This window comes from Toxorhynchites rutilus, chromosome 2, assembly GCF_029784135.1.
Source record: "Toxorhynchites rutilus septentrionalis strain SRP chromosome 2, ASM2978413v1, whole genome shotgun sequence".
Lineage (NCBI taxonomy): Eukaryota > Metazoa > Arthropoda > Insecta > Diptera > Culicidae > Toxorhynchites > Toxorhynchites rutilus.
The window spans coordinates 235,848,100-235,872,800 of record NC_073745.1 but is presented as its reverse complement, the minus strand read 5'-3'; the positions used below and the strand labels follow the sequence as shown (position 1 = coordinate 235,872,800).

Sequence of the window (24,701 nt, the reverse complement as noted above, 5' to 3'; positions counted from 1 at the left end):
TCAGATTTCCATGAATAGTTTTAGCTTTGTTATTTATCGCAAATTATTAGACCCATATTTTTTTATTTTTGATGTAGAACTAAGTCTTTCAAGAAGGGTGCCAAATCAGAAAACAGGTCACGTTTTTATGAAATAAAGTTAACGTTCATGACTATTTTCACTGTGAACGAATTCTCATGATTTGCATACCAATCGAATCGGAAATTTTCTAAGATTTGTTTGATATGCTACATTACAATTCGCTAATCTCTAAACGGTTTAAATTCATGAAAACTGGAATAATTTTTTTCCCCATACATTTGTTCTGCCGTACTCGCTTGTCGTTGTGCAGACCGGAATATGTGTCCCTAAAACTTACATTTAAACTGAGAAGCCTGGAAAATCGTCATTTCAGTTACTTGAGGTGAATGAACTTTCGCGGTTCGAGAACTACGTAAACATGAGATGTGCAATAATTTCAGAGGGAAATGTAAAATACAATGATCATTTGACAATTCTTCCGTTCACATATTTTGGTAGTCCTAGTCATCATATCAAACGTAAAAGGACGTTCATCAAATTTATTTGTAACGAAGAACATAATCTATTACAAAAATTTCGATGCATTCTAAAATAATCTTCGAAGTGGTAAACAAGTGGATTGCGTAATATAATTGCGTAGTTCTACGTCGAAAATATGCAGTCGTGTCCTAGATACAACTCCTTACAATTTTTTTCATTAGGGTGACTATTCCCATTTTAAAATGCCTTTTTTTTTCAAAAGTTCATGATTTTTGAACCACTGAACCGATTTAGATAATCATCAAATTGAAGCCAATGAGTTAGCCTTTTATGGATTTATGGATTATGGAAATCGATTACATTTTTGTAATTATTGATTGTATTCGTTTTCTATTGTTTTCATGACATTGGACAAGAGCGCGGTATATTTTTTAAATATTTTTTTCTCGAAAGCTGGGGATTTTTTACATAATATACCTTGATATCAGAGATACTATTTTTTTGGTTTTAAGATATGGTTTTCAAAGTTAATCGGTGGTCCGAAAAACTTTTACCTTTTTATCTAATGAAGCAAGTTGAACAAAAATTAGCATATGGAGGTTTTAGGGAGCAATAAATGTTTCTATGGTGGTTCAACACAACTACACCAAACAAATCAAACACTAATTTCTGCAAAGCTCGTGAACTAATCAAGCAAATGAAGCCACAAGTGGGATGTGAGGGTTTTTGGGTACGAGAAATGTTTCTATGACCTCTACCTCCACTGGAATGGAAAGGGGGTCTCATAAAAATATTACACATATTTCAACCAAACATGACAATTGAAAATTTTCGGAAAATTCTTAAAGAAAATGGTAAAATTCAAAAAATTCAATTACATAGTGATAAATGTTATGAATTTTGACGAATGTATTGATAAGAACAAAACTTGAGAAAGGAGTTGTCCGATTTAGGGCTGTCTTTATTTTATTATATTTCCTGTATCAAACATTCGTTCCATGTAACAGAGAAACATGTTATTTGCAAGTGGTTGAAAAATCTTGAACGAGAATTATGTCTGAAAATAATTTGATATTATAAAGACAAGTTTTAGTAGAAGTACTGAGAAATTTATAGTAAAAGGTAAATTTGAAGGGTCGATTAGAAGATCAATCTATGAACAGTTCTGCGATTGGACCCATGAACGTTTGCTTAGCAAGAAAACGTGAATGTTTGAAGGTGATAACAAAAAAATAATTTTGGGCGGGACGAAGTTTGCAGGGCCAGGTAGTTTATAATAAAAAATACGTTTTTTTGTGTGAAGCATTTGTACTCATGATGTCTTTCCTCACGTCACAATATGTCTAGTCTACTTGTGATATTACATTTTCTTCTGTGCGGTTCTGGGCGGTCCGCCCGGGGTGTCACCCCTGTAAGGATAATATACTTGTCATGACCATGACAAGTATATTATATTGAAAAAAAAACAGGATTTAACATAACAATTCACTATGGAGAAGTTCATTTTATAGAATCTTTCTTGGTTTTTTTATGTTCATTATTTCGTCATACTACATCTTTTATTTCTGTACGGGGGTGTAAATTCAAAGTCTCGAGAACGAGGGGGTCGAAAACGATTATGATTTTTCGTCTGGGTGTCGTAAAACGAATTTCAATGAATATTTTGAAACTTTAGGACATTACCTAAAGTGTTACATAGAAGTTTTTTTGAGAAATCGAAAAATTGCCAAAATGATGGCCATTTTTGTTAAAAATGAGTTATTTTTCATGAAAAATCGCTGTTTAGAAGCTCATGGAAAAACATAAAAATGAAAAAACGGCTTTGTAACGCTTTAGATAATTATTTTTTACATGCTGATAAAAAAAATTTAGCCAAATTGGTCGAGCAAATCCTGAGATATTGATACCACCAGCTGAAAAGAAACATGGGTTTGAGAAGAATGCATTTAAAAACTCGTACAGCAATGCCATATCCCTCACACTTTTGGCTGTAATTTTCCAATGAAATCAAATATCGAAAGATCCTTTTAGGACAACAAAACAAAGATGTTTTTCGACCTTTCAGACCGGGGTCCCTCTTAAAAGACTGTCGATGGAGTGCTCATTATAATGGTGTGAAACCAATTTATGGGCGGATCACAAACACTGGAGTATTGCGCGACTCAAATACTGGATCATGTGCATCGGGAATTCCCGATGAAAATGACTAATGCACTCCAACATTTCCAAGAAGAACGGTCAAAATCGTCTGAAGAAGAAGCCGAGTGTAGAGGCTTAGTGTTGCGTATTCCATTGAGCCCCCAACAAGAGAGCGAAAGCTAACTTAACGGGAAGCACTTTTACAAAATGAGTGTCGGTCTCTGCTCCAAAAGATATTTATTTGATAATATTTATTAGAGTCACATTTCGACATCCGCAAATAATCCATATTTTATTTGTTTTCTTGTTTTGTAACTGTTTGATTTTGCATTCGAAAACCAAAACTGAATATTATAGGGGGGTGACACCCCAGTAACTCGCCCCGGGTGTCACCCGGTCACGCTACGCCACTGGTTGTTATATAATGTGTTCAACCAACCTAATATATACACATACGGCAATACATACACATACTCTTTACAGATACACAGGTCGAAGGTTGTGTAGGCCACTGATCATTCAACAAGAGCCAAAGATTGTACCGCTCATGACAACTCTACACGAGCTGAAGATTGTACCGCTCAGTGACCATTCTACCCTGGATTCCTCGAGTCAAGAGAGATGCACCATGATTGATATGGGGTACAGACTAGGGGGGCGTCGCTGATCAATGGTCAGTTGCACCCCAATAGGAAGTATCCCGTGTCGGCCATACATACATAGTACTGGAGACTGCAACATCCCAATTATGAGAATCTTTGTAATACTAATCTCGAGCCAATTGGTTACATATTACTAACATAGTTGTAAGACAAAAAATGTCAAAATATTGGACTCCCGGCCCCGTCAGGCTAACGCCACATGTGCCTTAATAAAATATATATTTTGGAAAAAAAACCAACCTAACCTACCTTCATTTCATCAAATTTGAACAAAGAATGTATTGCGGAATCTAGAAATGATAATTAACTTCAATATCGCTCAAATACTTCCACAAAAACTAAACTATGATAAGTGTTCTATTAAGGTGGGCTGTACAAAGATTCAAATGCCAAAAAAAAAATAGAATGGACGACTCTGATTTGTCAAAACATTTTTATAAATACAGTAAGGCGGTCACTGGATGCAGAAAAGTGGTCGTACGAATTGTATGCAATAGTGAAAGGAAACAACCACATTGAGTTGTATTGGTGTGGTTCAGCCGGGTGCTATGATTGATGCTAGGATCGTTAGCAAAATCTCAAGCAGAACTGTCAGTGGGATACCCAATTCATATGAAAACAAAGGGAAAATGTCAGTGGGATACCCAATATGTTGGCTCCTGTCAGTTCAATGGGGGTTCTCTAAAGACGTCACCCGGCTGGTGTGGTTACATTGCTTCCCCCTTGCTTCGTTCGAATTCGTCAGCTTCTATCGAACAAAATTGTTTGTTTCTATTCGTACAATCAAATTTTCGTGCGTACTCCTATCCAAGGCGCTTATATCAATGTATAACAGGTGAAGCAACATCATCACTTCAATAAGAAGGGGATTACGGTTTGTGGAGCGGGGGTTGTTTGTTTTGTTATTGCTAGGATACGCCATTTTTGCATTTCCACATGCGAGAGTAGTGGATATGAGAATGAAATTCTACAAAACCATTCTATCTTTTTCATATAAATTCGCGAAACCCGAACATAGTAGGCATCGTTCGAATAAGCGTTGTAGCAGTTTGTAGAGAGCCGCCGGCAGCGTTCTGATGCTGTTTGTAAACAATACCGACAGCATTTCCAATATGGCTGAAAGTGCATTTTATATGATTGTTTCACCTGGTACATATAGAGGCGCCTTGCTTCTATCCAAAGTAACCTTAGCCTAAGGCGTCGTGAAACCTTGTCAAATTATTACCCTAGCAGTAGTTTTGTGATTGTAATAAGTTCATCTACCACTGAGAGCTTGTGCCGATTTTAAGGAAAACTTAAAATTATAATTAAAACTGGTTTGTTCCACAATCTTTCGTCAAAAAACTGTCATTGGGTTTTTTATACTATGAGCACGGCGAGTGGAACAGCACATCCCTGTCGAACTCCAAAATGCGAGGTTGTCGAAGAGACATGAGGTCTGACGTTACTCTGGTGCAACGCGACACCCTTTGTATTCATTGATACTGAACGGATCTCTGCCCTCAATTCGTCCAGTTGCGTGCTGTATTTATTGAAATTTATAGACTGGTTATTTGTTTGTAGCCCATAACATAGAATTTCTTTTCAATACCACCAGACATACAGCATGACTTTCTGCGAGTGAGGACCGGCTTTGGGAATAGATAACGGTTTATGTCGATTATTTTTTTTCATTCTAAATTGTTGTTAATTATTAGGCTTTTCATCGCCCATCAAACGGCGTTTTTAACGCTTATAGAACGAGTCGTAGATAAAGATGTGATCAATAGAGTTTGTTTCGGTCAAATAATGTGGAACCCATATGCCCTAGCAGTTTGTGTAAGCTTGCTTCACCAGATGCTCAGGGACGGTATGTTTTGATATCTGTGTGAATCTGTTAATTCATCTGTCATGTGCCGAGTATTATTATTCTTGATAGATTCCTCGATTTATTTGTCATCAATGGCGGTACGAACTTTCCGGGCCAACCCTTGGAAGAGTATTTCCCAATTTACCACATTTCAATAAAGAGCAATAAAGAGGATCGCTGCTAGAAACCCTTCTTCAGAGATACGACCCGACACCTCAAATAGAATTTTTTGTTCGTGTTCCATTTTTGCAAAACCTTGAAAGTTCTCAAGAGATAGAAACGAAGTGGTTTTTTATCATGAACGGAAACTGAATCAAAACCTGCATTTGAGAAAACAATGGCGACCAATTTCAATACTACAATACTAACATCCTGTGGTGTTACCTTCATTCTGGTGGAATGAATTATCATCTACTAACAATGGACAATAGCTCACAATTTATGTGCATTACTTTCAATATATATATTTCAATGAAAATGGCCAAGAAAAGAGATAATAGAGAAGTATGGATTAGGATTGGGCGATCTCGGATCGGTATTTAGAAGATCGATCTTTTCCTTTCCGATTTTCGATTTGTTGGATCTATTCTTTGTGCTCCAAAAAATCGCGAAAATCGATCTTATCGATCTTTCCGATCTTTTTGATCGTAGAAAATTTTATGTAAATTTGTTTTCAACTGAACATTGATTTTAATTTCACCAAAAATCACCTGACAAATTTCATAACCATTGGATCCATTTCAAGTCAAGGCTTCCATTTATCAAATTGGTGGTCGTAAACTTAGAAGATGCAGTTTTGTAAGTTTGGTCGTTACAAAATTGGTCACAAGCTATATTTACACCATCACATTCACTAGGCTGACAGCGAAAATTGTTACGAAATTGGATGGTGACATCGGGTCCAGCCCAAACGTTCTTTTCTAGAACAGAGACTACTACTAAGGTTTCGACTAAATGTCAGACGTATGGAACGGTTGGATTTTATGTGATTTATGTCAGCGGAGTTCTGGACAAATATCAGTTGTTAAATTACTAATAATAATGTTCAATTAATTTATTTAATGTAATGATTTCAAAACGGCACAAGATGAATGGAAACGTAGAAAACGTAATTTTTCTGGGCTTTCGAGTTTTTTCTTGTTTTATGCTGAGAATCAAAATAAAATGCCTTTGATGTTTGAATAGAAATGTGAAATGTTTATTCCACGTTTAAAGATAAGACGACAATTGAATAGAATACGTAAATAAATAGTACAAATACATTCGATTTTTCAAAGATTCAGCAAAGATCGATTCTTTGGTACCGATTCAATCAGTGAATCGATCCCTATGCTGTTTAGAAAATCAAAATCGAGATCGATCTTTTCTCAAAGAACGCCCAATCCTAGTATGGATACATGACCGGCACTCTCAGATTCTCTTTACACAGTGCCAGCAACTGCTAAATCGGACGAATCAATTAGAAACGAGGGCGAATAGGTTGTGAAAATTGCATGCTACCTACATAAAAAGTTTCTTTTTGTTTTGACACGGACCGATCGCTACATTTATGCATACAGATTAAAAAATGGAGAATAATTTTATTTGTCCACGTGGAAATTATCTATACCTCCTCCCCCCTCATCATGGACAAGCTTGGACATTTTCGTATCCTAACCCCCTAACCCCCCTAAAGTTGTTCACGTGGTATGTGGACAGCCCCTTACTGCTCGGGTGTGCGAGCCGCCTTAGACAAAAGACTTACTTTTTTGGCGATGTTTTCAGTCAATAGTAGGAATTTTATGGAAATAATATCTCCCAAAAATCCAAATACACTATCATACTGAAATGTCTTCACATACTTCATATTGTATTCAAAATGTCGTCACAAAATCAAATGTCTTCACAGCAAGTCAAATGTTTTCAAAACGAAGACATGTTGTCAAATCTGCCATCTCTCCTCCTTCCATGCCAGAATACGACCAAGACCCCGACACATAGTCGTGTTTTGGAGCTTCCGAACTCGGATTCTGGCCACTATTTGTTGTTTTATTATAAACAGTTGCTCTGATGAGCTTGAATTTGTTTATCTATTTTTCAACAATAGAACAAAAATGATGGGAAAAATTATAATTAAAATAGTTACAAGCTGATGCAGTGAGGTGGTTCAATCGGCGTGCACGATATCCAGCTCTTCTGGATATCGAACATATTCTGAATTAGTAAAGATGTCGCTATCGCACTAACCTCGGACAAGTCAAAAACATTTTTTTTTACAAAATGGCGGCCGTTTAAAGCAAAGAATGCTGTTTAAAACGATTTTTTTACGTTTATCGATTTAAAAAAAAATTAAGCTTGAAAAACTGTTTTTTATGGGTTTATGCGATAGAGATGTGCATACATATTTTATATATATTGTATTCATATAAAGACGGCATATATCGGTTCAGTTGAACTTGAGATATCATATACGCCAGTTTGATAAAAACTAGTTTCGAGAAAAACGTGTTGAAGCTTATTGTTATGACCGTACTATAACTCGGTAATTAATGGGATTTTCGAATAGTTCTTTCTATGGTATATTCTTGGATGCCTAAACTTCAGAAATATGCAGATTTTGTTTTAGTTTTTCCAAATTTATAGACTAGAATACTGCCTTGAAACACTTGAACATAGACAAAATATTGATGGGTAAGGTACTGTTGGGTTCTGGGTCCGGGATTGTCCTGGTATTCTTGTGGAGCTAAACGTCTATGGACCCGAGAAAATCCTCCGCCCAAGAAGTTTTCTCGGCTCGACCCTCTAACCTCGGACGGAAACTACAATTACGTGAATTAATAGAGATATCCCTATGCCCTTTCGATTTCGATTTGTCTTTCCTCCCAGTTGAATCGATCTTAGAATTCAGTGTTTTTAGTTTTCCCAATTTTTAGTTGAAATCGTTATTCTCATCGAAGCACAATTAAATATTTTTCCGTGTAGTGTTCGGGTAGTAATTGTAGTAGTGGCAATGAGATAAGGATGTCTACTTCCAATATTATTCCTTCTGGTTCTCGTCTAGGTGTTTGAAGCTGTTTTGTTTTTTAGAAAACGAGAAGAGGGTAAACTGTATGTGTGGAGCCCATTATTATATCGGAAAGCACATAGACACGTATCGTCTGTCACAATGGCTGTCATCGGTATCAGTAATAATATCGTTCGATTACAACATATCACAAAAGAATATGTTTTAGTAAGAAATTTGATATTTTAAAACTACAATTATTTTATATATATTAAAATGAGCTGAGTCTAAATCAATTTTCTGGAGCAGCACTGTTTGCAACAACGGTCGAAATGATAATCTTAGCACGGGAACCGTGTGCATATATATCTTTTCCAATTGCTGCCGAAATATAAACGCACGAGCTAATTAAGAACGTTTTTGTGGTTGAGTATTTGCCGAAATAAAAACATCCTTCGAATACAGAGTACACTTGCTGTCGAATCGGTTTCCGAGTGGTTTTTTTCCCATCACACTTGCGTAAGCTTCGTAGAATGAGACAATTTATACATTAACTATAATACTAAGAGTGTGTGTGTATATGTTTTGTCTGCGGTTTCACTTTTCTCTTTTTTATAAATATTTATCTAGTTGTTTTCTGTTTTTTGTTTTCCGTGTACAGTTTTTCCGCATCTTCATCTCTCTGCTGTTTCACTAGTTTTCGTTCGGCCTGCTCTATTGGTTTTATTTCTTCATGTGTACTCCAAAGTGTTCGTTCGTAGAATATCTGTTTTTTTGCCCTAATTGTATTAACCAGAACACATATGTTAAAATTTCCGTTTATTGTTTAGCGTCTTTAGACTTTAACACAGATTTTGTCCACTTTACGCTTTCGTTTGTTTTTTTTCCTCTTGCAATAAGTTTATCTGCTTTGTTTTTAGTTTCTGTTTACATAGGTATTTTCAACGTTGAACATCAAACATACATGAGCTGTGTTGGGGATGAAATGGGCATTCCAATGGTTTATTTTTCACTGTTACCTGTCTAACGCTATTGGACAATAGAGTTTAGCTCGTTGAGAAACCACCGAGCGAGAACAATCGGAATATTGGCCACACATAAATGAAACTACAGAATCGATTCAATGTCAGAATAGGGTACGTGTTCAACTATGATAGAATTTTACAGGTTTCCGCTACAATTTGGCATAGGAAATTGCTGCGTTCTGCTTCTCTAGGTAAGGTAATCAATTGAATTTACGGGTAGTTTTAGTGTGAGTTTGTAATCCAGCAGCTGTCTGAAACGGAGAAAGTACTATTTCCTATTTTAATTCGATTATAGTATCCTACCGATTCTTCATTTGTCGTTGGTTTGCTTCCGGTGAATTTCATATTTTGTTTCATTCCTTCATAGATTCCGGGTTTCCACTGTCCAGTAGTGGATGCGTTTCATTTCTGTATTCTTATGGTAGTAGAAATTTTGTTTTATCCTTGTTTAATAGCTACAATTAATTTTATTCAACACGTAAGTTATGTTCGGCTTTCTCTTCCGTTGCTCTATTACTCTCCATTTAACTTAATAAACTGGTTTAAATTTACTTACTTTACAAATGTCAATTTTAAAAACGAATATATGAATGTGCTTTTGTTGTTTTTTTTTATTTTTCCATGTAAGAGTTCGTAATTAACGTTTACTCGTAGGTTTGATTGTGTCAGTTAGTGTATGAGTGTGTCGTGTTTCCGCTGTTCATGTGTGTGTGTGGGTGTTTGTGTGTGTAAACTTCACAGTTAAAATTTGATTTTCTTATATTTTTTGTTGTAATATCTTGGGCTATTATGATAGGTTACTTTCGACTGCAAAGCCGCTCTGTTGTTGCTGGAAGATGTATAACTCGATTTCACAGTTTATCAAGTTTTTTTGGCAACTATCCGCTGAAACGCAATCAGTACTCATTATCAGCAACAGGTTTAGTGTTTTTGGGGCGCACGAATTTGCTTTCTTCGAGGGAGTTGCACGATGATCAATGTGTGTTGTTATGGTTTTGTGTGACGGTGATGATGAATTATTTAAAAGGATGCTGTAGACGCTTACTGGCGATTCTTGCGGAGACCTTTGGGAGGAAAAAAAACAGAAAAAATATTAGTTTTTCTATTAGGAAATAGGTTTCGTTAGTATTGTAATGTGCTGTAAAACAACTCAGTGCATCAAGTCGACTAAAGTTCATGTATCTTACAATTTTTATTCGTTCTCGCATAGAATTGTTCTATGACGAAACTATGAAATGCACTCAAATTCTTCTACCGCTTGACGGCATCTGGGAATTGTTCATTCATACTCGCGTGGATTCTCATACATCTATTGGATCTATCCAGCAGATCTCGTGGGTTGTATTTCAATTTAAAACCTGGGACAGATTGTTTCAGAAATTCAGGAAAAAAAGTATACCAAGAAACCTAACAATAAGTCTGAAGATTCCCGTATTACATATTTGATTAGGTGTATAACTTTGCGCTCCTTGTTTTGAAAATTGTGACAGTTAAAAGGAACAACTTCTGGAGAATCTGTATCTTCAGAACATATGCTTGAGCATTGACATACCGCAAAATGACCATTCTTGGGTACGAAAGCGACCCTGTTGGCTTCGTATCACTCCAACTCTTCGTATCATCTTTTGAGTAGTGGCACGAAGCTAGATCCAGTCAGAAGATTGTGTTGCTTCATAAGAGGGAACAGACGCTTCTATAGACACTCCTTGATCTGCTCGTTTACAGTCCCGGGAATCACGAACGGCACACTCCGTTTGCCACATGAGCATATCGGTTGCCAAAACATGTATTTCTTGGCAAACTTTGGAAGTTTCTACTTCCTTACTTCCTCCGAAATATCAAACTTGTGCTGGGCGGTGAAGAACAGTAGCCCCGGAAGCTGCCGAAAGTCCGCCTTGACGTAAGTCTCATCATCCATGATGAGACAATGACTTTCCCACCGTATTTTGCCGTTCGTCACGATTTGGAGCCTTCTGCACTTTGTACGTATGCAGTCCCTCCCGGTCCTTGGCTCTCTGAACGATAGACTTAGACAGATTCAACTTTTTGGCCACATCCCTGACCGAAGCATTGAGATTCCGCCGGTTTGTTTGTATGACATTTGGTAATTATCTACCGCATCAAAAAATATCTACGGTGTGGTATTATGGCAGGGTATGTTATTATTATTAAGGTATTATTGAATTTAGGAATTTATCTCAAAAATTTTCTGCTATGCTCTCCTATGCCATTTTAATACCACTTTTTTTTCGGATGAATCAACATTCAGCTTCAATGCATCTGAAAGAGGAATTTAGCAGTCGAGGAACTTAGCATCGTCAAGAAATCTTGGGGACCTTGATGCCGTTGACATTTAATTATTTAGTTACAATATTTATCTGTAACTAGCTGATCCGGCGAACTTCGTTTCACCTACAATTGATATCTTGATTTGAATCATTTTAAACACTTAAATTCCCACAGAAATTATTTTTATGTACGTGATCTATACTCGTGGTATCTCATTTTTTTCACATATAAACCTAACCCAGACTAAGACGCATCAAACTGTTTAAATCCGTTGCTCCTATCTTGAGTTCAATCGTGAGGAACGGACACCAAATCATTTTTATATATATAATTATACATAATTTGCTGAAAAAATGACAATTTCCCATCTTTCCGAATGGTCCTCATAGCATATAAACCTGACGTAGACTAAGACGCATTGAACCTGATACTGATAGTTAAATCCGTTGCTCTGCTGTTGAAAACTGATTTCGACCAGGTCTAAAATCGACCCTTATTAACTAACGTAAGTTCTTTTTTGAAACTTTCAAGATACTGTTTAAATTGTGTAATGTGAAACAACTTGTTCTAAGAATGACTAATATTTTAGTAGAAAATATTATTGTTATAATTTGTCTTAATTATTATTAATTACACTTTATGTCTTTTTATTGTTGAGAAAATAATGTCAAGTTTACTCACCTAACAAATCGCAATGTTTTTGAATTCGTAAGTAGGGGTAGTGGGGGCAAATTGGTCATGGGGGCAAAGTGGTCACCTGCTTGTTTGGTAGTATATCTATTGACTGTAGATGCCGTATTGATAGTCACCTAATGTTTGAAGAATTTAATGACTTTTGAGTCACCCTGTACTTCAGTAGAGCTGTCGCATGTCAAAATATAAATAAAAACAGAAATTTCTCTCTCGATAGCCATTACGGCGTAGTTCTGTGCGCATGGTTACTAAGGAATTTCTCGTGAAATTTTGTTTATTCAATCTGATATATTGGACAAATCATCAGTTTGGACAACTGTTCATATATTCTAGGAGAGGTGAACAGATATTTCGTTTAATCTCAGCGATTAATTAGCATAGAAATTATTTTGATGTTTGGGGGCAAAGTGGTCATAGGTGAATATCGACTTACAATGTTCTGTTTATTAAAGCTGATATACCTCATCACACCCGTGGCCGAGTGGTTAGCCTCATAACTAACATGCCGGGTGTTCGGGTTCGATGCCCGTTCTGGTCGGGGGAATTTTTCGTCAAAGAAATTTCCTCCGACTTGCACTGTGATCACGCGTATTCTAGAGCTTGCCACTCAGAATGCATTCAAGGCGTGTTATTTGGCATAGAAATCTCAACTAAGTACTAATAAAAATAATGCAAGTAATACTACGTTGAGACGGCGAAGTTCCTCTAGGAACGTTAGTGCCATTGAAGAAGAAGAAGATACCTCATCACATTCTGCTCTTGAAGAGGATCCTTTTGTGGCTTTGACCCTGAATAAATATGCCACTTCAACTAAACCAAGCCTCATTATACGGAATGTTGTTTGTTTCATACTATGTTTTTTTATGCATAAGAAATTTGAATTGAGACTCTAGGTGAATAGGCCAAGCTTATTTTATATAGGTACATACTATATCAAATATGATTTGAACAAATTTGGACGAAAAAAAAACGCATAAATCTATCCTATTTAGCTTGATATGTGTGGGTGACCACTTTTTTCTAACGATGAAAAGTGTACTATTATGAATTTTTATAATAAAAGCCGTTTGCTATCTTGAACAACAACGAGTTGAACTATAATATTTTCCGAGAAACGGGAATTGAATCGATATGTGGACGCTGAAAATCTGCATATTCCTTAGGGTGACCACTATGCCCCCACTTCCCCTATGTATAAGATGAAGATAAAATTTTCAAAGAATTTTGGCTATAGGGGGTCGATGGTATCACTTCATTCTGGAAAGTGGGTCTTTTGTCCAAAATATTTTGAGTATCCCTGTTCTAAAACAACTTGGTTACTATGAATGTAGCACTGAATGGGGATGGATTGTTTTTCATTAAAACATGGAGTGCGACTTTCTTTATGCTAAACGTCTACTATGAGAACTGTTGTTATGCGAAATTCACTGTCCCATCTCGTTCATCAAATGCCATCAGATCAGAACAAAAAACACATCGTATCACATCGTAACATCGTAGTGCAAATGGCGCTTACGTCACATTATAGTGGAAATGGCTTCACTTCGTTTTCTAGTATTTACGGGATATTTTTTCACATTTCTATATAACTTCGGTGTTTCCTCGAAGTATTTGGTATTCTTCAATTTGGAAAGCAGAGGCTTTCATTGACGATTGAAACTGCTACACTCTGTCCAACTTCTATAAGACCTGATTCTATTTCGTTGCAACACAAACCGTTATAATTTCAACGAGATACATTCATTGAACGCTTAGAATAAAGTATATTTAACGTCAATTTCGTTTAAAAGAGTTTTTTTTTATTTATTGTGCTTAAATATGATAATTTCAGCTGTCAAGTTTCTATAAGACCATTTCAAAATTCATAAGTATTATCAATGAAAAATTCAAAACGATCGGCTGATTTACATTGGTAACCTTGCCAATTCGGCTAATAACCTGGAAAATTCGTGTTGGAATACAATTTACCAAATTTTCTGAACGGATTTCTCGATATTATTCCATGTTTCCGGAATTGAGACCTCGAGCTCCTCAATCGTGGTGTACTGTTTTCCCTCAGTGTAGATCCTGCGTACAAGGATCCCCCTACAATTTTCAACAAGATTCAAGTCTGGAAAGCGAGTCGGCCAGTCCTAAAAATTAAGTTTTTGGTCCTTAATCCATTGCTTAGTTTTCTTGCTGGTATGAATAGTAGCATTGTTTTGCTGGAATGTGAATTTTTTGTGACGATATCCACGCAAAAACGGTAGTAGAGAGGACTCCAGAACATGTATGTAATCCTTGAATGATATGAAAGCTATCTTGAGCTTTCCGGTTGGACAGAATCCCGCCCAAACTATGCACGAGCCTCCACCAAAATTCCTGGTTGAAAAATACTGTTCCTTCTTTCGTACATCGCGCCAGTACCCGTTGAAACCATCAGGGGCATCCAAATAGAACTTTTTTTTCGTCAGTGAAATTAACCTATACATTGAAAAACTTTTCGTTATGATATATAGCAAAATGTATTCTTTTGGACACATCCTTTATCACAAGATACCATGTCCCACTGTCGGCTCATGTGAGCTTTGGCAAAACTCAGACATCTTCCGATGTGAGATGGTGTAAGGTGAGGAACTTTAACTTTTTAAGCCCTCTTTATGTGAGAATATATTACCAAAATATGACGGATTGTCACCCGAGCAACATTTACATTGGAATATTGCTTTATTTGCATAAGCGATTTTGAGGTATTCGAAGCTGTTCTAGTTATTTCCCGCTTATCTCGGTCAGAGAGCTTCGATAAACGTGGAGCTCTCTCCTTCTTACCGTATCCTTGAGGATTTTCCAAATAATTGAGCACTACTTGATGGGATCGTTCAATTCGACGAGAAATTTCTCTGATACCAACATTCGCTTAGTGAAATGCATCGATTTGTCTTTCTTCTTCCTCCGTGAGCACTTTTCCCTTCGGCAGTTTCCAGATTTATTGATGAAATCAACTAAAACAACGAAAGATGTAACTGGTCTTATAGAAACTTGACACTTGAAAAATACAAAAACATTCATTTACGTTCAGTGCTTGCACACACACATATGAAAATCATGCAATGTATGGTAGTTACCAATACCTACACACTAGAATATAAATTGAAGCATTGTTTGTTTACAATGACACAAAGAAGCAAGATCATCATCTGGTTTTATAGAAGTTGAAAAGAGTGTAGAATGTGCTATATCAATTATTATAGAAATGTTACATTTCGCATGCGAAATATCGAAATATCGGTTATCCAATGGAAGTTTCATCCGTTTCTTTCCGCAGTAGGTTCATTATTGAGTGAAAATTGATCAATGAGAGTGACTTCGTAAGGCCCTGTGATACATGAATAGATCGATCAGATGATACTCTATAAATTTGAGTAGGAGCTTGGGTAGACTGTATACTTCGTACACCCAAACTAGCGTTGGTAGAAAACATGTCATCTTTGGCAAAAATGATGCCATTCAGTGTGCTGGAGAGTCAAATGCGCAAATAATGAGCTCTTTAAAAACCTTCAAAATGGTTTGTATGTATGCGTGCAGACATCTCTTTCTGTTTTCTTTTCTCATTTCATTCATGTGCAAAAAAAAAGTCCATACGACGTCAATGGGGATCGAAACAAGGCCGACTGGAATGCAACTATTTTATACGACCACGCTATCCATATGGCTAATGATGCTTCAGCAGTTGTTCAGCGAATACATGATAATATAGCACCTGATCATAAAATGAAGTTGGGAAGTGTTTTGTAAGAGTAAAAAAGCAGCGCATGAAGGAGAACAATATCTATCTCGTTCTGGGCCGTATATGTGGCAAAGTATACGGAAAGCTTATTTGACTTTTGTTCCGCTCGCTCGTATTAATCTTATATTGCTGTACCATGTATATTATACAAATGCTTACCAGTATTTGTGAGTCATTACATTTTCTGCTATGTTATGTCTCATTTTATGTCATAAATAAGGATGACAAAACATGAGCTAAAAATCAATTTTGGTTGTAGTTGCTCTCCTTGATTGACCTGAACGAACTTAAATAAAATAACAGATATACACTGCGTTTCACAACTATAGAACCACTAATTTTTTCGGAGTTTCCAGAGATATGTAAGAAGTCGGTTGAATTGAAGTATACAGTGTAGAATATAATAACTATCTTCATTTAAAAGACTGGCTTTTTTTGAACTTTATTGTTGTGTCCAGGCGCGAAACATAAAAAAAACTAAAATTCCAGTGTTATATAACTTTAGAACCGGATGGAAACACTCTCTACGAAACTAACGCCAATTTAACATGAATTACGATAAGTTTCTAATTCGTAGATCATCTCTAGTTCTCAATCAGTTCAAATAACACATTCGGGGTGGTTACGACCATGCTGCGCCATGTTGTAGTGTGTATCTAGTTCTACGCAGAGGATACTGCCCGTTGAGGCTCTTCAAATGACTCGTACTGCTTGTATGTTGCATCCACTATTCGTCCGATCACTCCTCATAAGTTCCTGACAGGGTTTTGATTTGGCAAACAGAATCAGAAGCAAGAAGAAGAAATTCAATAAACCATGCCATAACCTTCAGGTTTCGATGAATTGATGTCAAATTACCCAATTATCACATACCGCTCGAAGTAGGGTCAAGAATAGCATCATAGCAGTGGAGAAATGTGGAAGTGGTGTGAACAAAAATGAGATGATCTTCGCTCTGGAGCAGCATGTAAAGAAAAAACTTCATCCACACGCCGTTCAAGAAAAGCATTTCAGAAGATGATTACTCTCTTTTTTTGAAACGACATCACAGCTTTTCTAATAAAAAAGTGGAAGGATCTGAGCCTAGGGGCACGGACGGAAGTTTGACCTAGGATTGTTATTGTTCAGAACACTTGATTATTTTAAATGTAATTCTTTTCATTGTTCAGAAAACTGTTAGTTTGACTCTTTTGAAACTCTAAATAGTAGCCCTGAAAAGGGCCGTTTGTTGTTTGTACTCATAACCTTCAAACGGTTTGTAACGAACAAAGAAAGACAATAAGCTTCTGGCAGGAAAATACTCACGATTTCGTAATATTTTGAGGTAAAATATACATGAAATCATGAAGTTGCTCTATTTTTAATTGATAATTATGGTATTGTGTTTTCTTCCCATTGTCTTTTTCCTATTATACGGCATCGAGAGCAGTAGCTTTTTCGGTGAAATAATGTTCGTTTGCAGACTATCACAATCAAGTCGTATTGGTTCTACTGCTCAATCTATCATAGAAGGAATATGAGTCATGAAGAATATTAATATTTCATTTTGTTTCATTTTTGTGATGCGATGTAATGCCGATCTCAATAAGTTTTCGCATGATAATCGCTGTTTCCTCCTAATTAATGAACGATCACTGTATGGGTGACATTTTCGTCGTTGCTTCGATGAAATCTTGCATGAAGTTTGAGTGATGCATGAAATCTTGCATCTGATTACTTTAACATCATGCTAATTTGTAAGATAGAACGAATTATTGCGCGCAATTTCGTGATACATACAACATTCATGGGAACGAAGCTGGAAGAAAGAATGTATAATACATGATTTACCTTCGCATCCGCTCGCAAAACATAGCTCTTTTATTTGTTAAATAGCTTACTTGTTTTATTATTTCCACTGTTGATGTTTTAGGCGAGAAAAATGCTGGATAATTTTTCCGTCTAATGGTATATATTATAACATATATCGTAAGAACGATTCTGCGTAATATGCATTTGAAAACTCTTAATAAACGTTACATTTTTCGTAGAGTTACCCCCCTATATAGAAATCAAAGACGTAGTCCTACGTCAAAAGTCACAATCCGTTGAAGTGACCAGAAAACGATCGACTGATCAGTGACATTGTGACGTTCCTGCGAGATAGTGTCGAGATGAAACAAACAGCCGATATAGTGGTTTTCAGATTTTCGTCCAAAGTAGTTATTTTGTTCTTTATCTGCAAAAATTAGACCCGCATTTTTCAATTTTTGTATTATGGTGCCCATTTGTTTCCATTTTAGGGTCATATCTCGACATATCTCGATATCAGAGAGTCTTTTCTTTCGTTTTTGAAACATGATTATTCCGGTGGTTATGATGTTACCCGCTGGTCCGAAAAATCATTTCTATCCCTTTTTTCCAATACTAAAATTCATAACTTTTTATTTTATTTTCATTATTACTGGACCGATTCAGAAGATCGACATATCAAATTGAACATTATGAGTTAGTTGTCTTTGAAAAAAAAATAATTTCGCGAAAAATTTAGATTCTCGTTTTTGTAATTATTGATTGAGTTAGTTTTTCGTAGTTTTCTTGGTTAAAGATAGAGGGCGCTATATTTTTTTCTGGAGAGCTCGAAAATCAGAGAGGGGTTATTTTTTGTTTTTGAGTTATTATTTTCCAGATTGAACATGTTTTAAGCCATCGTTCAATATTCATGTGTCACTAGACTAGACCTATGCGACTAGAATTCAATTTCCCCGCAAGTGTGATTAACACATCGGCTTCAATTTGATATGTCGATCATCTAAATTGGTGCAGTGGTTTAAAAGTAACGAATTTTTGAAAAAAGGCAGTTTTGTGGAAAAGTGGGAAAACGTAATTTTTTGGGCCACCCTAAAATGGAAATAAGCACTCTAATAAAAATAATTCAAAAATACGGGTCTAATGTTTTGTGATAAAGAACAAAATTACCACTTTTGATGAAAATCTGAGAACCACTTTATCGGTTGGGCAAGGAATGGCTGCAAAGAAAGTTTATTTGTTGTTTGAATTTTTTTCGATGATTTTGATTGAATTATGATTGAATTGAACTGATTAAATAAGTGTGTAAACAAAATTAAAAGCTTTCCCGGCAATATTCGGCCTAATTATGATGACTTCCTTTAACAAGATTTTTTTTTTTAAATTCTGAACCCCGAAGGTTGTCACTTAATTGATATATAAGTTGCAAATACGGTATTGTCTCTATTCGGTAGCCATTTTGTATTTGACGCTTCATTTTATAACTTAACACAGGAAGACGGTGAGCCGATATACCTTACCTCTATTGTTTTGTTAAACAAAACAGCCAATACTGAAAAGGCAAAAATCTTTTGTTGGATCGATTTTGAGATAGTATTGGACTGGAAATCGTGGTTCAGCTTGACATGTGTGTTTGCCGAACGTACTTTTGTGAAAGCCGAAGACCGGAAGGCAGCGTCGACGAATAGAGTGGCCAGTGCTTCCGAACGGAACCCCAAACTCTTCATCGATAATAATAAACATGCCTGGAGTTTCATTGACAGTCGTGAATCGAGCTTAATAAGCAAGTCGACTTATAAGAAACTAGTGACGCCCAATCGCGACAATTCACTAAAAATATCTGGTTTTACAGGGTATTTGTACACGTGGTTTCAAAACGAGTGTCTTTTGCCATTCCTGAAGCAACACGTTCACCGAACACGTTGCTCCTCTGGCTCGGACGTCATTTTGATAACTGAAGAGCAAATGCCAAAATCTCTTGATGTTAAGGAAGATGCTCTCCAATCATCCCTTTATGCTTTCCAATGTATACTTTTTTCAGTAAGCGTAACATACTTTTCTATCATAGTCGGAAGAGTTGGGTTACGGGTAGTGGAAAAGTTTCCCTAATTTGACTGAGGTAGACAATCCATAATTTATCTAATCATTAGTATTCATCAGTGAAAAATGTTGTTTTACAAACAATAGTGCATAAAAGTTCCACCCGTGAAGAATACTGTTAGTTTTTTTTGTGCAAACCGTTACCGTTGCAGTTGTCCTATCGTTGTGCTCCTGTGGTATCTTTTTGTTTCTTGGCAAATCTTCGCTTCCATTTGCGCACTGTAAACAGAGTTCGATGATTTGATGTCAATAAAACAGCATGACACTAGAACATCTCCACTTGAGGGTGCACTAGTTGGTGACTTATTCGCTAGTTTGGCCAATGTCAATTTGTGTTGGAATTTTGTGCTACATATTTCTCAAATCAACAAAATTCAGTTAAATTTTGTCACAGGTCATTTAAAAGGGTTTTTTTTACTGAATCGCCAATTTTATTCGATTTTCTACTGTGAATTGTTCTCCTTGGATACACCATCCACTGAAATTCAATTGGGTCGAGTCCCGTGGCATAAATTATCTTCCGATTGTCCGTAACTGTACTCGACCGCAGTGTTAGATCATGTGTTTTGTACCTAGTTTCTTAGTAGTAGCAAATTTTGTGGGAGAAAAAAATCCTCTGAAGCTCACCTTTTTCCTTCTTTTCAACCTTTGCTGGCTTGTTCTGTTTGTCTTTCGATTTGCCCTGATTGCAGTTTTTGTTGACCACTCGCGTCGACTGGCAGGTGGCATCGCTGCTCGATTTCAGACTATCGGTGCGGGACATCTGGCCGTTGGGGGCACACTCGGACCAGGCTCCTTTGTCGTAACGGCATGCTGAAACCAAAGCAGACAGTTGGTCATGCGGAAGAATGCGTCAAAAAGAGAGATTGATGCCAGGTGGAATTCCGATTGTCTTGGAATAGGCATTCGAGATCGAGTGTAATTGCTGAGAAGTCATATTGCTAGATTTTTTTTAGTACTCCGACTGGCATCACTGCAGTATTAATATTCCAAAGCACTATACGTTACCCTTTTTGCATTTCTTCTGAATGGTGCGGGTCTGGACGCAGGACGTTTCACCCTTTTTCAGTGCCAGCGTTCTGGAACGAGTGTTGGTCTTGGCGTCGCACTCTGTCCACGGTCCCTTTGTGTAGCGGCACTGCGAGTCAGCTAGGTTATCCCGATGATGAGAAATAAATATATATTCAAAGTTATTTGGAGCTTGAGACATTTTTGTTTCAATCCTTCATTGAATTGGATTGATTGGTAGGTTAGTAGCATACATACACTCACACGGAATCACTCGCATACATTAGTTCAGGATACTTTCAGTATTTTCAATCAATAACAGAGGTCAGAAACCCTCCAAGATATTAAGAAGTCTATTGGCGATCTAACGTACAAATCTACACCTAGGCGGCGCTGCGGTGAAAGTGATGATGGTTTTAAATTTTGCAATGTTTATTGGGAGTTTATGAGAGGTTTGTTGTTCTTTCCATAAATTACAATGTTATAATCATAAAAGATTATTTGACTGCGATGAGTTTGGAAGAAAATTAATTCTGCGCAATTTTATATATAACATGTTATTTTCTTACCTCTTACAGTAGTGAAAACTGTTAAAGATTGACAATGGTTGAATCAAATAAGAAAATTCGAGAGCACAATCCAAAACAAGTATAAAAATGCATGGTTCCTGGATGTGAGAACTACCTTGGAAAGCCCGGAAGTAAAATATACGTGATTTGTTTTTGAGTTTTAGGTTACATTATCATCATTTTTTAGTTCAAAAACAAAATCCAGATGTCTCATCGATCGTTTAGGTTTTGCGTTAGATCGCCAATAAAATTAGGGAGATTGGGATCTCTGATTTAGTTTGTGGGTTTCGCGATCACACACGTTACCATTTATCATGCAAGCAGAACATCATCCCCATCGGTTAGATGTTAGTTCCTCAGTGCTATGTACAACTTACTTTTCAATTACCAGGATTATGTGGCATGAGATGGACAAATGCTTAACTCAAACCACAAAAGTCTTGTAACGAGTTGTTAGTGTATAATATGAACAATAAAATAAAACTTAAATGTTACGTTTATCGACCAAATATCAAACCAATATCAAATCGAAGATAAAACGATATAAAAAACCGCGTCGTGGGGTTGGAACTTACTTTGCGCCTGCTGTTTAGTGTTGTCGAGTTTGGATTTTATGTTTTGTTGTTTGAGTTTCTGGAGGGTGGCCGACGAGGAGGTGGGTGATGATGATGATTGTGATGATGAGGAGTTGGAGTTTTTGTCTTTTTTGCGGTCTTTCTTACCAGCGGTTCCGGCGCCTCCGTTCTTGGTGCCCCGTTCGTTACGGATCAGAACCTCGCGATCGTCCTCCTGCCAGATTTCTTTCAGCCCATTATCGTTGACGGGTTTGACCGCCTCGGCGGCGGCAGCCAGCGACTTCTTCGGCGAGGACACATCTGCAGCAGCCGCGGCTGGAGTTCCAAAGGTCTGCGTGGGGAAGGTGGATAGCGACGCCAGCGCCAGGAACGAAATAACTAGAAGGTTCATCTGAAAGCAGAAGAAGGAACCTTAGTTAGCGATATTAGCCGTGGGTGTAGGGAGTAGTAACGATAAAAATATACATTGTTTGTTTTTATACTACACTAGCTGACCCGACAAACTTCGTCTCGCCCAAAATTTATGTTTCATTATCACATCCACGGTTTCTTACTAAGCGCACGTTCATGAGTCCAGCAGCCTCCATGCCCTCAAAGGCCCTCAAAGGGGTGTTGGTAGGTGTGTAGAACCATCATAGAAACGTTTCGTGCTCCTTAAAACCTCCACATGCCAAATATGGCTCAATTTTCTTGATTAGTTCTCGAGTTATGCAGAAATTTGTATTTCATTTGTATGGGAGCCCTCCTTATAGAGGGGGGTGGAATGTCTTACCACCATAGAAACATTTATAGCACCATAAAACCTCCATATGACTAATTTGGTTTCATTTGCTTGATTAATTCTCAAGTAATGCAGAAATTTGTGTTTCATTTGTATGGCAGCCCCCATCCCTTAGAGAGGGGGTGGAGTGTCTTACCACCATAGATACATTTATTGCACCCTAAAACCTTCTTCTTCTTTTTGAATGGCGTTAACGTTCCCTTGTGGAACTTTTGCCGTCTCAACGTATGCATTAACTAGCGTCATTTATTAATACTTGGTCGAGATTTCTTAAGCCAAATAACACGCCTTGAATGTATTCCGAGGGGCAAGTTCTTGAATACGCATGACCACAGTGCAAGTCGAAGGAAATTTCTTTGACGAAAAATCCCCCGGCCAGAACGGGAATCGAACCCGAACACCCGGCATGATAATGTGAGACGCTAACCACTCGGCCACGGGTGCCCTAAAACCTCCATATGCCAAATTTGGTTTTATTTGCTTGATTAATTCTCGAGTAATGCAGAAATTTGTGTTTCATTTGTATGCCAGCCCCCGTTAGAGAGGGGGGAGGGGTTTCGAACTATCATAAGAACCTTCCCCGACCCCAAAAACCCTTACATACAAATTTTCATGTCGATCCGTTCAGTAGTTTCCGAATCCATAAGAATCAGACAGACAGACAGACAGACAGAAATCCATTTTGTTTATATATAGATGGGCTGAGTTTTCCAACAGATAGCGCCACTAAAAAATTAACAAGATTGACATTTAGTTTATTTGTTCACAAAATACAATTATTTAAGTGTCACTACCAGAGCATTCGAATAGAAAATGAAAAAAGAGGAATATCGTATTTTGATCAAACGTTGTTTTTTGATGGGAAACACTCCTGAATAATCGATGCAGTGATTGACGAAATGTTATTCCACTACTGCTCCTACGTGAATAATAGTTAAACGGTGGTTTAGCAAATCTAAAATGGGTCGTACAAACACCGCAGATGCATCTCGCCGTAGGAATTTCAAAAGAACGAGTGGGATACATTTTGCACACCATTTTGGACATGAAGAAGCTATCCGCGTGATGGGTGCCGCGTTTGCTGACCGTTGACTAAAAACAGCGGCGAGTTGGTGATTCAACAGCCGGTTTGGGGTTGTTGGAGCCTAATTGAGGGGACTTCTTTCGACGTTTTGTGACAATGGGTGAAGTTTTGGATCCATCACAACATTTCTGAGTCCAAAAGGTAGTCTGCAGAGTGGCACTGAGGCATATTTCGAGGATTTAGACATTTCGTACCACAGAAAGGGAATCGAAATGTTGGAAACTCGGCATACCAAGTGTATTACCCGTGAAGGAAACTATGTTGAGGAATAAATACAGTTTTGCCCAAAAAAACACAGTTTTCATTAAAAATCTCGGGACTTTTCAGCCCATGTAGTATAGAGCTTCAAATTTGAAAGTTCGTTTGCCTCTATGATAAATTACACAATATAGCCTTTTTGGCGTAAGAATTTTTCCTTTTTTCCACAGTTCAGTTGTATCTAACAATTGCGTGGTAATCTAGATTGAGTGTGTAGTGGAATAATAGCACTAGTGTGTTGCTTTTCTACCTGAATAAAGAGATGGATGACTGTTTTTCAACAGTTAATTGTGTTGTACATTTACCGGAATATCACATTGGCGATCCTGCCATGAAGTATCCGCTGGATAGTAGAATAAATTTACAGTCAAAACAGTTGTGTCGGTTCAAGCCTAAGGCTAACTTGTACTAGAAGTTTTTAGTCGAGTATACAGTGAGGAAAATGTATTTAAACGCAGGAAAATTTTTGTTCGAAGTCCTCAAATAAGGGATCATAAACCTGTCTTCACAACTATATTTGATTGGTCGAGATATCGAGACATCGAGGACTTGGACTGGCCAGCACGTAGTCCAGACCTGGGGAATTCTTGCACGGCGTGTATACAGCGATCCGAGATCCCTTCACTGCTGC

At 37.2% G+C, this 24,701-nt stretch overlaps 1 protein-coding gene across 7 annotated transcripts in view; it reads right to left on the bottom strand.

The window, feature by feature from the left end:
- Positions 1 to 8,332: 8,332 nt before the first annotated feature.
- Positions 8,333 to 24,701, bottom strand: part of LOC129765010 (protein FAM133-like) — a 364,726-nt gene continuing 348,357 nt past the window's right edge. For 5 of the 7 annotated variants that reach the window (XM_055764758.1, XM_055764755.1, XM_055764756.1 and 2 more), the window contains 5 exons: positions 21,948 to 22,338; positions 20,804 to 20,944; positions 20,423 to 20,608; positions 19,940 to 20,014; positions 8,333 to 10,223 (listed from right to left, as the gene is read on the bottom strand). In XM_055764758.1, the coding sequence (XP_055620733.1) occupies positions 19,953 to 20,014; positions 20,423 to 20,608; positions 20,804 to 20,944; positions 21,948 to 22,338 (780 nt within the window). In that variant the 3' untranslated portion in view covers positions 8,333 to 10,223; positions 19,940 to 19,952. The remainder of the gene's footprint in view (positions 10,224 to 19,939; positions 20,015 to 20,422; positions 20,609 to 20,803; positions 20,945 to 21,947; positions 22,339 to 24,701) is intronic. The other 2 variants (XM_055764761.1, XM_055764760.1) reach the window with 2 other exon arrangements.